The 16,465-nt window shown below is 35.5% G+C and overlaps 2 protein-coding genes and 2 pseudogenes across 4 annotated transcripts; all 4 read right to left on the bottom strand.

Annotated features, from left to right (window-relative positions):
• Positions 1 to 454: 454 nt before the first annotated feature.
• On the bottom strand, positions 455 to 4,605 carry LOC149492200 (CASP-like protein 5B3). Of its 3 annotated transcripts, none has more exons than XM_089716806.1 (5): positions 4,466 to 4,605; positions 4,237 to 4,388; positions 3,617 to 3,858; positions 1,028 to 1,160; positions 455 to 926 (listed from the first exon to the last, which is right to left on the bottom strand). In XM_089716806.1, exons 3-5 carry the CDS (start codon positions 3,745 to 3,747, stop codon positions 732 to 734), a joined length of 459 nt encoding a protein of 152 aa, XP_089572932.1. In that variant the 5' UTR covers positions 3,748 to 3,858; positions 4,237 to 4,388; positions 4,466 to 4,605; the 3' UTR covers positions 455 to 731. The 3 variants fall into 3 exon arrangements, with proteins under 3 accessions (XP_089572932.1, XP_089572933.1, XP_089572934.1); XM_089716807.1 differs by having other exon boundaries at positions 4,237 to 4,400; positions 4,466 to 4,593; XM_089716808.1 differs by lacking the exons at positions 4,237 to 4,388; positions 4,466 to 4,605 and having other exon boundaries at positions 3,617 to 4,083.
• Positions 4,606 to 5,780: 1,175 nt separating this feature from the next.
• On the bottom strand, positions 5,781 to 7,484 carry LOC105632232 (1-aminocyclopropane-1-carboxylate oxidase homolog 12). The gene is given in 3 exon segments (XM_089716803.1): positions 5,781 to 6,181; positions 6,184 to 6,704; positions 6,789 to 7,484. Coding segments are annotated over 3 exon segments (1,074 nt in total). The 5' UTR covers positions 7,295 to 7,484; the 3' UTR covers positions 5,781 to 6,134.
• Positions 7,485 to 13,713: 6,229 nt separating this feature from the next.
• LOC149492199 (1-aminocyclopropane-1-carboxylate oxidase homolog 1-like) lies at positions 13,714 to 15,727 on the bottom strand (annotated as a pseudogene).
• A 15-nt stretch (positions 15,728 to 15,742) lies between these two features.
• On the bottom strand, positions 15,743 to 16,461 carry LOC149492198 (1-aminocyclopropane-1-carboxylate oxidase homolog 1 pseudogene; annotated as a pseudogene).
• Positions 16,462 to 16,465: the final 4 nt, after the last annotated feature.

Here is a 16,465-nt window from a genome sequence, read left to right as displayed (position 1 = left end):
GTGCCTTTTGACATATATAATCATCATTCTCCAATCTCAGTTAAATCCTAGTAGAATAATACAGTCCTACATGTATTAACAGTAAAAATCAGTTTATAAATTGCATACTTGGGAATTAAAATATAGCAAAACATTTCTTGGTTGCACTTGATTTCAACTAGACAAAGATAAAGGTGGCTCAAGATACAGAGAAAAAAACAGGGTAGTTAGATGATAAGACAGTTCTATTTGTTTAAATTGTTTAGTAGGAAGGTCGGTAATGGATAATGACAGAGGAATTGACCTACAGAGAGTATACATAAACAGGACAAACATGATAGTAAGCAAAAAAGAGCAACTTAATGTCTGGTTTTTGGTACAAACAAATGCTAAGAAACAAAAACCTTTCCTCTACTAATCTTATGCAGTTCCAGACATATATTGCCAACCGATAATGCCAAGACAAAACGACTCCTTTGGAAGAAAATGTAAACTTGTTGTAATTATAATACTTTCTATTCAAACATTACAATGTTGTGGAAGTTCCATCTATTGATCAGTGATCACAATCAGCTATCCATTTCTTTTTGTTGCAAAATAGAAAAAGAATAAATCCGAATCCAAATGAATGTAAAATTTGAAACAAATTCTATTTCTTTTTCGTATTGACACTGTAGAATAATGAAAACTTCTATGACACATGGGTTTTTTAGTGTTCAGAAACAAATTCTTTATCACAAGCAAGAAATTGTCTAACCTGCCGCTAGTAGCCATAGCATTATCAGAGATGATATTGCAATGGTTATCCAGCTTAAAAAGGCCAATGCCACAGACACTTCGTACCGTTGGCATTCGCCCAAATAACCACAATTTCCAGCATCATGAAACAAGAGCACTGTGATGCCTGCTGAGGCGGAAGCTGCTGCAAGAGACAATGTTGCCGTTACCTGTTGGAAACGTATGCTGTTAAACAACAACCATATGAACACAAAAATCTTTTGATTTGGTGACCAATGATTAGAGAACAGTAAAGGTTATGGAGGCTGACCCAGTCTCCAACTACAAAAAGGCTGACCAAGATAGAGTTGTGCAGAACCTTCTTCCGGGCCAAGGAATATGCATCTAATAATGCAAGTCCAAAGCTCCATATGACTTGTAAACCCATTGAAGCTATTAGGTAGCTGCAAAAAAAAAAAAAAGAGGAGTAAATTTTTTACATTTCCTACCTTGGGCTTTGCATTCGACTTATTATAAGACTGGGTGCATACATGCAAAATAAGTTAAGTGGCAGTGGAGTATGAATCAGTTATCTAATAATCAACGTTCTTAGCACTTTTTGAAGATGCTGACTGTTGCGTGCAGTGATGTTAATTGGGTAGATTTTTTCCAACTGCAGAATGGGCCTAGCCAAAACATGATTGACCAAATGGTATGGCATGCTTAGAGAGGAAAAATTTGTGGGAATAACAAAACAAGATGACTGGAGCTTGATACAGGATGCGATTACTGTGGTAACACTGAAACGTTAGTCCATGCTCTTGTCGAGTGTCCACGAGTGAGATTTTGTTGGCAGTTTTTCGGTATTCAGCTTACTACTGGGAATTTTCCAAGTTTCTTACAATTGTTGGAACATTTACACAAGGTGTGGGAGCACGAATTTTTTGAAAGTTTTGTTATGGGACTATGGAGTGTTTGGTCAAGCCGTAATGAGCTGAAATGGAATCAAGTGGAAGAAGGACCTTATCCTGTGGTTACTCGAGTCAGAAGTATGCTCGCATCTTGGAAGAAAGCCTAGCTGAAGCTGTCAGGTTCAGGTACAGGTACCGATGCTCCTGCAGGTAGTCAATGGTTCCCACCACCTGTTGGTACTTTTAAAATCAATTTTGATGCTACCCTTTTTCCCTCTGTTGGCCATGGAACTGTCGGCGCTGTCATTTCAAATTGCAACAGGGGGTTTGTATCAGCAGCAACGTCTTCATTGCAAGGTTGTTCTTCTCCAGCAGTAGCAGAAGCTCAGGCGCTAAGAAAGGTGTTGTCTTGGTTGATATCGAGCTACTCCAGCCTGAAGATTCAAATTGAGACCGATTGTCTGCAGGTTTACTGTGCTATGAGAAATTCTGTCCAAGATTGGTCTGAGTTTGGAGTAGTTATTTCTGAATGTAAGCTTCTTTTAGTCCAATTGCCAAATGTCACCTTGGCTTGGATAAGAAGACAAGCAAATGATATAGCTCATGTATTAGCTAAATCAGTTTCTCATGGGGCTTGTTTTCGAACTTGGGATATTGTTCCCATTTGTATTGCTCGTTTTTTATCTTAATAATAAATGATCAATATTAAATGTCAAAAAAAAAAAAAAAAACAAAACAAGATGAAGATAGCACTATGCTGCAGTATAATTCCATGGATTACAGATAAGACTGCATAAAAACATAGCTCAAAGACTACAATAACATAACAGCAAAACTAGGAAGGAAATGGAGGTACTGAAAGAAAGTCAATCAAAAAGCATCTAATAAGAATTAACCATAAGATGAACAATCACAAAATACTTCACCTTCACAAGGATTGCAACTCCAATAGAATTTCAACTGTATTTAACAGATATATTTATGTATAAATATGTTCATTCAAGCAATAGCACACTTTTTTTGTGCTAATGCAGCTAAAAATTAAAAATTCGGAGTCATGAAAACTGTTAACTTTATAACTAATTAGCACCTCCTTCCTTCAAGTTTAAAACAGTCTGCCCCATGCATTTGAGAAGTACTATTGACTAATGATCCAATAGGCTCAAAACAAGAATAGACTAACATAAAAGTAAACCAGAGAGGTATTTCGATAATCAAATGCAGCATTTGGATTTAACATTATTCGACTTCATAGCTTTAGAGTTTTGACATCCTCATTACAAATAAAAAGGCACAATTTCTTTCCTCTATGTTCCTTTTTTTTATTATTGAGATCATCCCTATACACAATAGAAAGAGTCCCAAGTTCAACGGCAAAGAATTTGGGAGCATACATATATTAAGGCCTCGGGTTTTCACTGGAACAATTGTAAATATAGTGCCATCCTCTAAGGGGAAAGAAACTAGCTAGGAACAAAGGATGTTCAAGCTAATTTCAGTAACTTCTTTAGCAATAGAAAAAGGTGCAATTTTTCTCATTTTAATTCTAATAAATTCATAATGTAGCAAATGCCAAATATGATAAACGATTTTTGTCACTAGCAAAAGCCATAGAAGTCACAGTCCCTTCTAAAATTTCCAGTTAATTAATATTTGAATTCATAACTTTTTTTTTTCATAAGAAAAATCTGAATTTCCTCAGCGATCAAGCTAATTGTGCAGCTATGACATTTTAGGGAATGAAACATCATCAAGGAAATAATTATGCATCTTAAATTAAATCATGCATTATTGATTATTGGAAATTTGGAATACAGAAACCTAATTTCGCTGCAGATTGCCCGAGTCAACTTCTCCAAATCTATTAATCGATTGAATTTTATTTGTCAAGACTGAAACGACAAATTTCGATTTCAATGACCCCTAAAGAATGGACTACAACAGCTGAATTCAAAAGCAGCTCAAACATCTAATAATCATATAAGGATGGTCAAAAGAACGAATAATACCAGAAAGCAGTGAAATTGAAGAAAGTGGAGGTGGTGGCCATGGCAGTAATTGAGCCGGCCGCAAAAATACACTGCGAAATCCTCAAAGCAAGCGCGGTCACAGTTCCTGGAGTCCCAGCAAAATCCTTCATTTTTTTTTTTTTTTAAACTTTCCTCTACCAAAACCAGTAAATTTCAGCTTCTGAATTGATCAACGAAAATACCATTTCCCCTCAATCACTCAGGAACTCAAGATGAAACACCTGTCAACTCCAAAGGCCAATCTTTACCGAAATAAGACACAAGAAAGCATGCAGAAGGAGGAGCAAAATGACATACCCAGATAAAAAAAAATTGAATAGTAAAAGAAAAAATTAATCAAAATTGCGAGCAAAGCAAAATATTTCAAGAAAGAGAGAGGGAGAAGAGGACATGAAAAAAGGTTAAAGCAAGAAATGATTATAAAAATGGGGACAGGTAAAGCAAACTGTAGAGAGACTTTGAAACGCAAAAATATAATATAAATAAATAAATAAATAATGAAACTGAATATAATAATAAAGACAAAGAACGGTACGCAATTTCCATGGAAGTATCGAGAGTCAACTTGCGTGAGCAGATCTGGTATTGGCATACTTTACCTGGAGAAGTTGAGCAAGTCATTGAAGTTTGTTATCGACGCCATTTTTGGTCCAATTTCAAAGAAACTGATCTTAATTAATTCGTAATGCGAGGAGAGACAGTTCACTTTTGCTTTTGCAGCGATTTTGGTCATTAAAATACCAGTGTACAACTGCACAGCACACTAATTTTAAAATCATTAATAAAATTTACTTAAAAAATGAATGTTAATTGAAAATTCATATTCACCTCTATTGTTCACTCGATTCCCTTTGATTTATCAAATTTAAGATTTAAGAGGACTTCTGATAGTCATTTTGTGAATTTGATAATTGTCAAACGAACAGTGAGATGTGTTTGATATAAGTTGTTGGTTGTTGACAAAAATCTCAATTAATTACTAATTTCGGCAGTTATATTTCAATCTTTTTACTGTTAATGCCGTTGGTAAATTTTTTTTTTTTTTTTTAAATATTAGGGTTGGTAGTTAGATCCAAGGTCAAATCCTATCTTAAGGGGTTAAAGGAAGGACAGAATCATTATCAATCTCCTATGCGAGCACTGAAAAAAAGGGTAAAGAAAGAACCAATTATTGCTAACAAAGTGTACAAAACATTCTTAAAAAATGGAGACAACGCTTTCAGTCTACGCCAACACAACTTATCTGCAATCTATTTTCCTAATCGCCTTTATTAATAATCACAAATTACTCTTTTTCTTTATTTATTTGCACAGTATATGCTTACAACCATATTGAAAAAATTATTTCTCTCAAAGATCTTTTAATAGTCAAATTATTATTATACATTATTGAGAATCTGGGCCCTAGGAGCAATTAATCAAATCCAATTCAATTATTTATTTAATATTGGGCTTATAATGAGTTGGGCTTACCTTTAACACAAAATGGTCTAAGCCATTTTGGTTGGTTCACCCTTCACATTATATGCCATTTCATTTAGTTGTATTTATTCGATGTGGGATTACCCACATATTCCAACATACATTAATTTGATATCTTTTATACTTATTTAGTATATTTGAAAAATATATTAGTATCTAATATTTATTTATCAATAAGAATTAACATTTTTTTTGAAAATAAATTAATGTAAATTAGAATATAAATATTCATTTATTATGTAAAAAAGGATAAAACATAACCGGTTTTTCAAGTGGTAATCAAATTATTTTATTATCTATATAATTAAGTATTTTCTAATTTGTATATTTTATTACAGTTTAGTTGAATTTGAGAAATTGAAAATGAAACACGAGTTGTCAAAATGGTTGAACAAATGGTTTTGACAATAACCCATACCTGAAATTGAGTTGAAAAATAAGTGATGGAAAATCTAAATTGTGTTTCCCATTCCTTTGTATGACCTACCAACAAATGGGTTTTTATTTTATTCAAGTTCCTTTCTCTTTACGCACCCACTTCTTTTCTCTTTCTTCTTTCTTTCTTTTTTCTAACAGTTAATAAAGCATTTAGAAGGTCCAGACAGAAATCCACCAAAAACCCACAATTTGGTGGTTACTTCTTTTCAAATTGGTAAAATGAATCAATTATCTAATCAGAGAAGCCATTTGATATCGGCATTCTCAAGGAATTTCTTTTGAAAATAGTATCAGAAAATGATATGTTATCAATGATTCCAACACCCGAGCTTCCTTTATTTTTTGATTTTTTTTAATATATTTAATAATCCATTGATTATCAGAATAAAAAAAAATTAATTGTTCTTCTTTTATTTTCGTTGTGCATCTGAGCAATTTTCTTTTTTTAAATACAAACTCAGCGTTTTATTTATTAATTGGAAAATTTCATGGTTCAAATACAACGTGAAACCACATTTATTGGTGACGGTGACACTACACATAGTTTTGTTTAATCCTGGAGGTATTATTAGCAGCTTCAGAGTCTGTAATCATCAAGGCTTGGCTTCTCATGGAGTTTTTTTTAAAGAACCTTGCAACATATTCACTAACCAGGACTTCTTTATATTTCGGAGGATTTTCTTCAGACAACAATTCTTTTATCGGACCATACAATCTTGCCGGTGGAGCTACACGTCCTGCAAAAAACCCTATTACTGAAATTCTTGGACTACGGCTTGGGAGCACTCTGTGCACGTTGCTCTTGAACTTGTCATTTGACACTATCTGAAGAAGGTCTCCAATGTTGACTACCAAGCTTCCAGGAATAGGTCGAACGTCAACCCATTTATTATCATGAAGCACTTGAAGACCACCAGTCTCGTCTTCAACAAGAACAGTCAGGAATGTGTTATCGGTATGCTTAGTTACTCCCATGGCCAAATCGGGTTCAGGACATGCTGGATAGTAATGACAAACAGTGGTACGGCCTTTGTTACACTCTATAGATTTCAAGTACTCAGGTTTCAGACCAAGAGCTTCTGATAATAATTCGAAGAGAGTGTCTCCAATTTTTCCGATTTGATCTATGAATTCAACAGCTTCATCTCTATAAACATAAACAAATAATTAGCTGTGTTAAATGAAAAATTTATGTTACTGGAATCACCTCTACATTAGTTTAATTAAATACCTGAGAATGGCAGGTAACTCATTTGGGTCAATATGGTCTGATCTAAGCATAGAAACAGAAAATGTATCTCTCCAATCAGCTCTTTCAGATTGAAACAAATCGTGGTTGCTGTTAAATCTCACTCTTCGATTTGTATCACGAGAATAAAACTCTTTCTTTACATCAATATCTTGCTCGTTAAATTTCCGTACAGCATTTATCATGTTATTCAGCAAATCTAAGGGTATTCCATGATTTACCACCTGAAAAAATCCCCATTCCTCCGATGCCCTCCGGACTTGATCAACAATCTTCCCACGATTAGAGGTCAAAAGACCAGTAAGTTCGATGACCGGAAGACCAATGTGGGTGGTCCGAGGGTGGTCGAGGTCCTCAGTGAGTTCATCTGACGATCGAACGAACATCTTGGGAATATTTACTACACCAGCATCTACAAGTCCTCGAACACCAAGTTTTGTGTTATCAAAAGACTTAAGCTCTTCCTTACGATCGTAACCAAATTCCATTTTAGTATTGCTTATGATTTCTATTTCTTTCACTCTGTGATAGCTTTCTATGATTACAAATGAATTTATAGAAACTAGTAGTTAATGATTCAATTTTGTCTTGTATACTTAATTTAATCTTTGTTAACTGGTTATTGGCTATGATTCCCAAGTTGAAAGGAAGAGATTTTCTATTTTAAAAGTGTTTTAAGGTAGAATGTAAGCTTACATTTTCTTAATTACATACAGTGAGCAATAAAATAATAAACAAGAAATAGCAGAATCTATATTATAATATAATGCAAGCTGAAACAAAACGTAAAACAAAATCGATTCTCTACATTACAGCAATTGACGTTAGAAATTAGAATCAAAGGCTGGATCCAGTATCCATAATTTCATCCTCCCTTGAATTTACATCAATGCACTTTATCGCGTTTATTATAATTAAAAATTTACAAACTTCATTTTATAAATATAACTGTAAAGAATGACTTACTAGAATCCCAGCTAAGTTACAGTGGAAAGTTGTCGTAGATATCGTGGAATTTTTTAATTCTGTAATTTTTATTAATAAAGTAATTTAAACCATTTAATTTTATTCTAAAGAAGAATTGTAAATTCATAGATTATGTTTTTTTCCAACCAAAGGATGGAATGCGAAATTCCATTGATTTCACGATCATGGATTTACATTCTATAGATATTATAAAATTCATGGATTTCATATTTTATCAATCTAAACTACCTTTAAAAGAATTACATGCTAGAGTTTAATATTTTGATTTTTTTTTTCTTTTTCCTTTTTTGTAGTAAACGGCAAACAAACATGTATCCACCTAACATCCAATACAGCAAGCAATTGACTGAAAAACAAGATAAATAAAATTATTAGAATTATTTTGTTTTTTCTGAGCAGGATTTATAATAAGATTTTCAAACAAGACAATCGAACAAAAGTTGGGGCAAAAGGAGATCCCGTCTGTCCTGTTCCTGATTAACTTACTGAGTTATTCTAGTTTAGTTCTGTGACAAGAAACTATAGAATAAGATTTTTGTTGACACTTGATGCAACAACCCCACCTTGGTTTCGTGGTTTGGAGTTATGATTGAAAAAGAAAAGAAAAGACCTAACCATTGGAACTGTCGAGTATAGACTATGCTACCTAGTTTATGTCTGCAAAAATCAATTACTGCCAAATTAACTATCTTAAATCGGAGCCTTAGTCATTTTTATTTGGAAACATAAACCGAACACAGCAAGGTTTTTTTAAAAAATCTTAAAGATATATTACAAATGCTATTGCTGTTATTAAGGTAACGAATTTTCTTACTCGACTAGTTCAATTACAGTGGCATAACAATACCTCTGGTTATTTATGTTGCAACAAAATGAAACTGTCCTCAGTTAGCTATCAGTATCATCACATTTTGTAGTAATCTAGATTATATTTCTCCTCAAGCGGCCTAGAATAAAATCCGGAAAGATACTCACCTAACGCAACTTCTCTATACCGTGGAGGGTCTGAACAGTTTTTGAATTCAAATATTGGAGAAAAAATATTGCTCTGTATTTTATTTCTCAAGTATCAATGTTCAGCTACAGAGTGAATTTATATACAAAAAGAGAATAATCTAGAATTAGCTAAATGTCTAAATCTAATTGGTAGATAAATTCTGTACATTGGATTATATTGCTGAAATAAATGAATGGAAATGATTGAACCAGCAATGATGGACAATGATTGGCTAATGATTAGTTATTGCTGTTAGGCTCTGTTGGGCTGTGCTGTGGTGATTATTGACAGGCTGTAAGGTGGTTGAGTTAGTTATTTAGGTATGGATTATTCTGTACAGCCCCCCTTCAAGGTGGAGATGGGGAGAGTGATGCCAATCCCAGCTTGAGAATGAAATGATGAAAGGTAGGAAATGGAAGTGGTTTGGTGAAAAGGTCAGCTGGTTGTCGTTTTGAAGAGATGTGGGGAGTAGTTATAAACCCGGAGGATAATTTGGATCTAACAATGTGACAATCTATATCAATATGTTTTGTCCTTTCATGAAAGACAGGATTAGAAGCAATATGGATGGCAGCTTTATTGTCACAATAAAGAGGTATGGGGAGGGTGATAGGTATATGAAAATCCTGAAGAAGGTTGAAGAGCCATTGAATTTCACAAACTGTAGAGGCCATACTTCTGTATTCTGATTCTGCAGATGATCTACTAACAGTTTGTTGTTTCTTGGATTTCCATGAAATGAGAGAATCTCCAAGAAAGATGCAAAAACCAGTGACAGATTTTCTGGTTTCTGCACAAGCAGCCCAGTCTGCATCTGAATATGCAGTAACTTGAAAGTTGTTATTGCTTGGGAAAAATAATCCAACAGATAAGGTGCCAAGAAGATACTTTACAATATGCAGAGCAGCTTTGTAGTGGAAAGAACAAGGACTTTGCATATATTGACTCAACTGCTGTACAGCAAAGGAAATGTCAGGCCTTGTGAGTGACAAGTAAAGTAATCTACCAAGCAATTTTCTAAAGGTTCAGGATCAGGAAGTAAATTATCCATATTAGCTGTTAACTTGGTGCCCTGAATGTATGGAGTTTGTGCTGGTTTGGCTGCAGATAAACCAGTGTCTGAGATGATATCAGTGATGAATTTCTGTTGAGAAAGAATCATTCCATGCTGTGATCTAGCAATTTCAATGCCTAAAAAATATTTGGCTTTCCCAAGATCTTTGATAGTGAATCTGGAATGCAAGGATTGTTTGAGATCACAAATAAGACTGAAATTATTTCCTGCAATTAAACAGTCATCAACATAACTAATAAAGCTAGGAAATTATTTTCAGACCCTTGTGTGAATAAGCAATGGTCATTTGGTGATTGAATAAAGCCCAAAGATAAAAGAAAGGAAGTAAATTCCTTATTCCATTGCCGCCCAGCTTGTTTGAGACCATAGAGGGACTTCAATAATTTGCAAACCTTGCCTTGAGGGACTTTGTGATAGCCTGGTGGGGGTGACATATAGATATCTTCAGTAATTTCACCATGAAGATATGCATTGTTAATATCTAGTTGGTGAATGTGCCATGACTTTGCAGTAGCAATAGATAAGAAGGTTCTGACTGTTACCAATTTAGCAACAGGAGAAAATGTGTCAGTGTCAATTCCAGGGATTTGACTATACCCTTTAGCTACAAGCCTTGCTTTATACCTGTCTATGCTCCCATCAGGATTATGTTTGATTCTGTAGATCCATTTGTTCCCAATTGGTTTTTTCCTTTTGGCAAATCAGTGATGACCCATGTCTGGTTTTGTTCCAGGGCATTAAGTTCAAGTTCCATGGCAGCTACCCACTTACTATCACCTCTGGCTTGACTGTAAGACTTAGGTTCCTGAATATTTGACACTTGAGCAACAAAATTATGGTGAGGTATTGTGGGAGAAAAGGAGAGTAAAGATGTTTGTGTACCTGAGGATGTAGCAGCTGAGGCTATACTGCTGGTATTAGTTGTGGCAACAAAATCATCCAACCATCTTGGCTTTGTATGTTGTCTTGTGCTCCTTCTTATTTGCAAATCAGGTTGAGGAATTTGGTTTGGTTCAAGTGGTTCGTTGGTGATGGTGAGTCTAGTTCTGGTAAGGTATGTTCTGGTGTAAGGTGCTGTGTAGGGGCTTGAGGTGCTGGTGGAGAAGGTGTATCAGTTTGTAAAGGTTGGGAATAAGAAGAAAGATTATGGTGTATTTTGGCAAGGAAGAGTGGGCAACTGATTCTGGATGATTGTTGGAGAAGGGAAATATATGCTCATGAAAGACAGTATCCCTTGAGTGAAAAAGGGTTTTGGACTCGAGATTATATCTATACCCTTTATGTTGGTTTGAGTAGCCAATCAATACTGAAGGAGAAGCTCTCTTTTGAAATTTGGTTTTGTGTGGGGTAACATCTGTGGCATAGCAGAGACAACCTATGGTTTGAAATAGGAAAGGTCAGGGATTTTATTGTATAAGTTTTGATATGGAGAGGTCCAATGAAGGGGTTCTGAAGGTAATCTATTTGTGATATATGTGGCAGTAAGGAGCAACTCAGACCAGAAATGTGTAGGAAGATGAGATTGAAACATTAAGGACCTGGCTACTTGAACTAAGGTTTTGTGTTTCCTCTCAACTCTTCCATTTTGTTGAGGGGAATACACACAGGATTTTTGGTGAATAATGCCTAAATTTTCAAACAAAGAAATGCAACTGGAATTAATAAATTCACTGCCATTATCAGTTCGGATTGCTTTGACTCTTTTATTGAATTGGGTTTGAACAAAGTTAAAAAATGTGGTTAAGGCTTGGTGAACTTGTGCTTTTGAATGTAACATGAAAGTCCAGGTATATCTTGACATATCATCAACAATTGTGAGCATATAGAAAGCATTTGTAATAGATTTGACCCCATAGGGCCCCCAAATGTCAATGTGTAAAAGATCAAAAGCATGAACTGAAATAGAATTACTTGGATAAAATGGTAATCTGGACTGTTTTGAAAGAGGACAAACAGGACATATAAAGGATGAAAAATCACATTTAGGTAAATTTGCAATATGCTGATATCTTTTGAAAGACAAATGTCCTAATCTAGAGTGCCATAAGAAAGCTTTGTGGCTGGGACGATCTGAGTCTTTTGTTGAATTTGATTGTTGCTGGAAAAGTAAAAGAGTCTTTGGTGAAGTAGTATAGGCCTGCCACAACTATACCAGAAGCAATGGTGACCTCAGTCTGCATATCCTGAAAGAAACAGTAATTTGGAAATAAGTGAGCAGATAAATTGCAGGTACTAGTTAAGGTGCTAACACTGATAATGTTACATTTCAAGGAGGGTACATATAGGACATTATGCAATGTAAGCTTAGAGTTTAAAATCACTTTTCCATATTGTGTCACTATTTTAACTGTTCCATCAGGCAGCTTAAGGAATTTGGGTTGTGGTAAGATGTGCAAGGAAACAAAAAAGGTTGAATTATAAGTGAGGTGATCAGTTGCTCCAGTCAATAACCCAGTTACCTTTATCATTAAAATCAATACCAGAGATGAGGGAAAGTAGAATGCTACCTGAGAATTGAACAATATTAGCAGCAGCATCAGATGTACCAGGGTTGTGAGAAATGGATTTGCCTGTGACTGCTCTGTTCACTTCTTGCTGAATAAACTGACTGAGATGAGGACTGATTGTGTCATTAATTGTTGCAGGAGCAGTTGGAGCTGGAATGTCAAGTGGTGATTCTGATGCAACAATATTATGAACGGAAGCAAAATTTGCAGTTTGTTGCTTGCCCTTCCTCTTCTGTGGATCAAAATACCAGTCTGGATATCCAATCAACTTGAAGCAGCTTGTTTTTGTATGTCCAGTTCCTTTACAGTGAGTGCAGTATCTGTCAGCCTTGTTCTGTGGTTCCCTTGTCTTTTCCCTCTGATTGTTTCTTCGATAAGCTACAGTAGGCTGATTGGTTGATGAGTGAGCATTATTGCTGTAGAATTTGATGATTCAATGGGCTGGTGATGAATCTCCCTTTGTTTCTCGACACTCAGGATCATGCTGAAGGCTTGACTAACAGGAGGCAATGGATCCATGATAAGGATATTGTTTCTGGTATTATCATACTCATTGTTGAGTCCCATCAAAAATTGCATTAGTTTATCTTTTCTTTCAAGCTGTGAAAAAGAATGAGCAGCTCCACATGTGCATACAGGTAGAGTTCTAATAGAAGACAATTCATCCCATTTTCTTTTGAGACAAGAGTAATATTCATTAACAGATTTGGTATTTGAACGATATTTGCTAGATCTCTAAGAATTTGGAATTCAAGAGGACCATTAACTTGGCCATAATTATGGGTAACTTCATCCCACAAATCCTTGGCAGTAGGACAGAAAACAAAATTATCAGCTACTTCTTCAGACATGGAATTTAATAGCCAAGATATAACCATACTATCTGTTCTAGCCCAAGTTTCATAATTAACCGCAGTGGTTCAGGACTAGCAACAGACCCAGTAATAAAACCAAGCTTATTCTTTGCCCTTAAAGCAATCTTAACAGATCTACTCCAAGATAAAAAATTACCAGGATTCAGTTTAATGCTCACTAGAGACTGACCAGGAGCATCGGAGTTGACAAGAGTTAACGGATCAGAATCATTAATTTTACCATTATTTGCAGTGGTATTATCATCCATTTTCAAGATAGAACAGAGAACAATGAAAATGCAGCAAGAAGGTTTAATGGAAAAGACAAAGGAATAAATAGAAAAGTTTCTGAATCGAACCTGCAGGCTCTGATACCATGAACAGTTTTGAATTCAAATATTGGAGAAAAAATATTGCTCTGTATTTTATTTCTCAAGTATCAATGTTCAGCTACAGAGTGAATTTATATACAAAAAGATATCTAGAATTAGCTAAATGTCTAAATCTAATTGGTAGATAAATTCTGTACATTGGATTATATTGCTGAAATAAATGAATGGAAATGATTGAACCAGCAATGATGGACAATGATTGGCTAATGATTAGTTATTGCTGTTAGGCTCTGTTGGGCTGTGCTGTGGTGATTATTGACAGGCTGTAAGGTGGTTGAGTTAGTTATTTAGGTATGGATTATTCTGTACAGGGTCGTACTCTGATGTCAACTCCTTGATTGGGCTGTAAGTCCTTAATGGCGTGAAGATACTTCCAGTGAAGAAGCATGCCACAGAAATCCTTGGTCCATCACGGTTAGCGATTACTTTGTGTTCCACACTTTTAAATTTGTCATTTGATATAATCTGCCACCATAAAGTGAATTATTAGAAAAAAGAAAAGATAAGTGTAATACAAGGACAAAGGTGTTTATCTACCCAATAAAAAACAAACCTTAAGAATGTCTCCCATGTTTATTACCAAGCTTCCAGGAATTGGTTGTACATTAACCCATTGACCGTCCTGAAGGACCTGGAGGCTACAAATTTGACTCTGCAGCAGTAGAGTCACCATTCCAGGATCTGTGTGCTTGCTAGCTCCTAGAGTCAGCTCTGGATCAGGACATGCTGGATAATAGTGGCAGCTAAAGGTGTATTCTTCAGCACAGCCCAGTGATCTTCAGTGGTCTGTTTTTAGGCCAAGTGCCTCTGATAGTAACTCGAACAAAGAGTTCCCCAATTTTTTCATATGTTCAGTGTACTCCAATATTGCCCTTCTATGAGTATGACCCAATCATATAACAGAAACATCCATTGAATTTTTCTTTTCTTTTCTTTTGGAAAAATATTAAAAAGTTACAGAGGATATTAAAAGGTTGTTCAACTAAATAAACAGAACAATAGAAAAAATGAAATCAAAAGCAGGGTAGTTCAGGTAACTAGTCAGATTATATACCTGCAAGTAGCTGGCAATTCTTCAGGGTCAAGATGATCGGGCATGGAAATGGTCAACGTGTCCCTCCAATTAGCAAATCTCGAACTATATAGATCATAATTGGAGTTGAATCTCACTTTTCTCGTAAGATCCCGAGAGTAGAACTTCTTCTTGACCTCAAGGTCTTGCTCATTAAACAAGCGTACCCCATTAATCATCTCATCAAAAATACCCAGAGGAATTTCATGATTAACCACTTGGAAAAAGCCCCACTTCCCCGATGCAAGCCTTACTTCCTCTATAATCTCCTTACGCCGCTTGTCCTTCTGGATGTCACTTAAATCAATGACTGGAACTGCCATATCAGCCTGCCGGGAGTGCAACTCCTCGGCAAGATCCTCAGGCGGTCGCATAAATATTTAGGGGATACTCAATAGCATCTACGAATCCTTTGACACCAGCATTTGAGTCATCAAACGCTTTCAGCTCTTTCATTCTTTCAGGATCCAGTTTGGCCGAAGGTCCTCCAATTGCTGTCATACCTATTTTCGGTTTCACAATTTTGCAACACAACTGATTGACGAGCACTGACATTAGAAATGCAGCTTAGAGGGCAATCAACCCCTTTAATGGGCCGTTTCATTCTTATAGACTGGACTACCCTCTAATAGGCCCATTATGTGGCACCGCCTAATACAGAATTTATTATAAACAAAAAATTTAGGCTTTGTAAAAAGGGTGGTTCTTATTCACATAAGGCAATCAAACTCAAGTGTTCAAATTGATCATTATGATTTGCTCAACCGTGATGTAGCAGGAGTTGCTTATAGTAGATTAGTTCACAATTAAAAGAGACCAGAGGTAGAGACAAAATTTACTGTGTAATACTTGTGTCGTCTAATACAAAAGAATCAATAACAAGATTCGGACATACAAAAGATCAAGACAGCATCGTATTGCTGTCCTCAGCTTGGTTTAAAAACAAGAAATAAAGGAGAGAGACAATGTTTCCCCAAATTTCACCACTTTGTCTGATTAATAAATGGAGTACTGAGACAAAGTTCAAAGACAACAGGTCAACATTATATAATACACTCTGCTTGTCCAAGAGTAACGAATGCAGAAAAACTGAGAAATTGTAGACCATGCCTGAAATATATTCATAGTTTGAGATAATGCAATCCAGAATTCCCATCAATTCCTTTTGAGTAGATTTTAGCAACATAATCGCTTGTAGTTTCTTTGTATTTTGGGGGATTTTCTTTTGACAGTAACTGCTTGATTGGCCCATACAGTCTAGAGGAAGTAGTTCCTTGCTCCAAATGTGATCTTAAAAAACAAGCAACTGAAATTCTTGGTCCGACATTCTTTGCCAGTACCCTGTGATATACACTCTTGAACTTATCATTGCTTAATATCTGCTCAACAACAAACGAGACCAGATAAGATAATCTTGATCAAATAAACCTTCCAAATTAAAATGCTAGAGAGATAGATCCATTATAGCTTAAGGATTTACTGTAAGTAGTTTTATCGTTTAGGATCAGAAGTAAATAATACGTGCCTGAGACATATCTCCCACATTTACCACTAGAGCTCCGGGAATAGGAGTAACATCAAACCATTTATCATCATGAAGAACTTGAAGGCCACCTAATTGATCTTGCAAAAGTATTGTAAGGAAACCACTGTCAGTATGTTTGCCAACTCCTAATGTCAAGTTTGGTTCAGGGCATGCAGGGTAGTAATGACCAATAAAATAAAGCCCTTCCGCACAACCCAGATCTTGCAAGTGGTTCAGGTTAAGTCCAAGA

Source organism: Jatropha curcas, unplaced genomic scaffold, assembly GCF_041381405.1.
Source record: "Jatropha curcas cultivar XTBG-Jc1 unplaced genomic scaffold, XTBG_Jcur_1.0 HiC_scaffold_82_pilon, whole genome shotgun sequence".
Taxonomy (NCBI): domain Eukaryota; kingdom Viridiplantae; phylum Streptophyta; class Magnoliopsida; order Malpighiales; family Euphorbiaceae; genus Jatropha; species Jatropha curcas.
The sequence above is the reverse complement of the archived record's forward strand: the minus strand, read 5'-3'. Positions and strand labels throughout refer to the sequence as shown.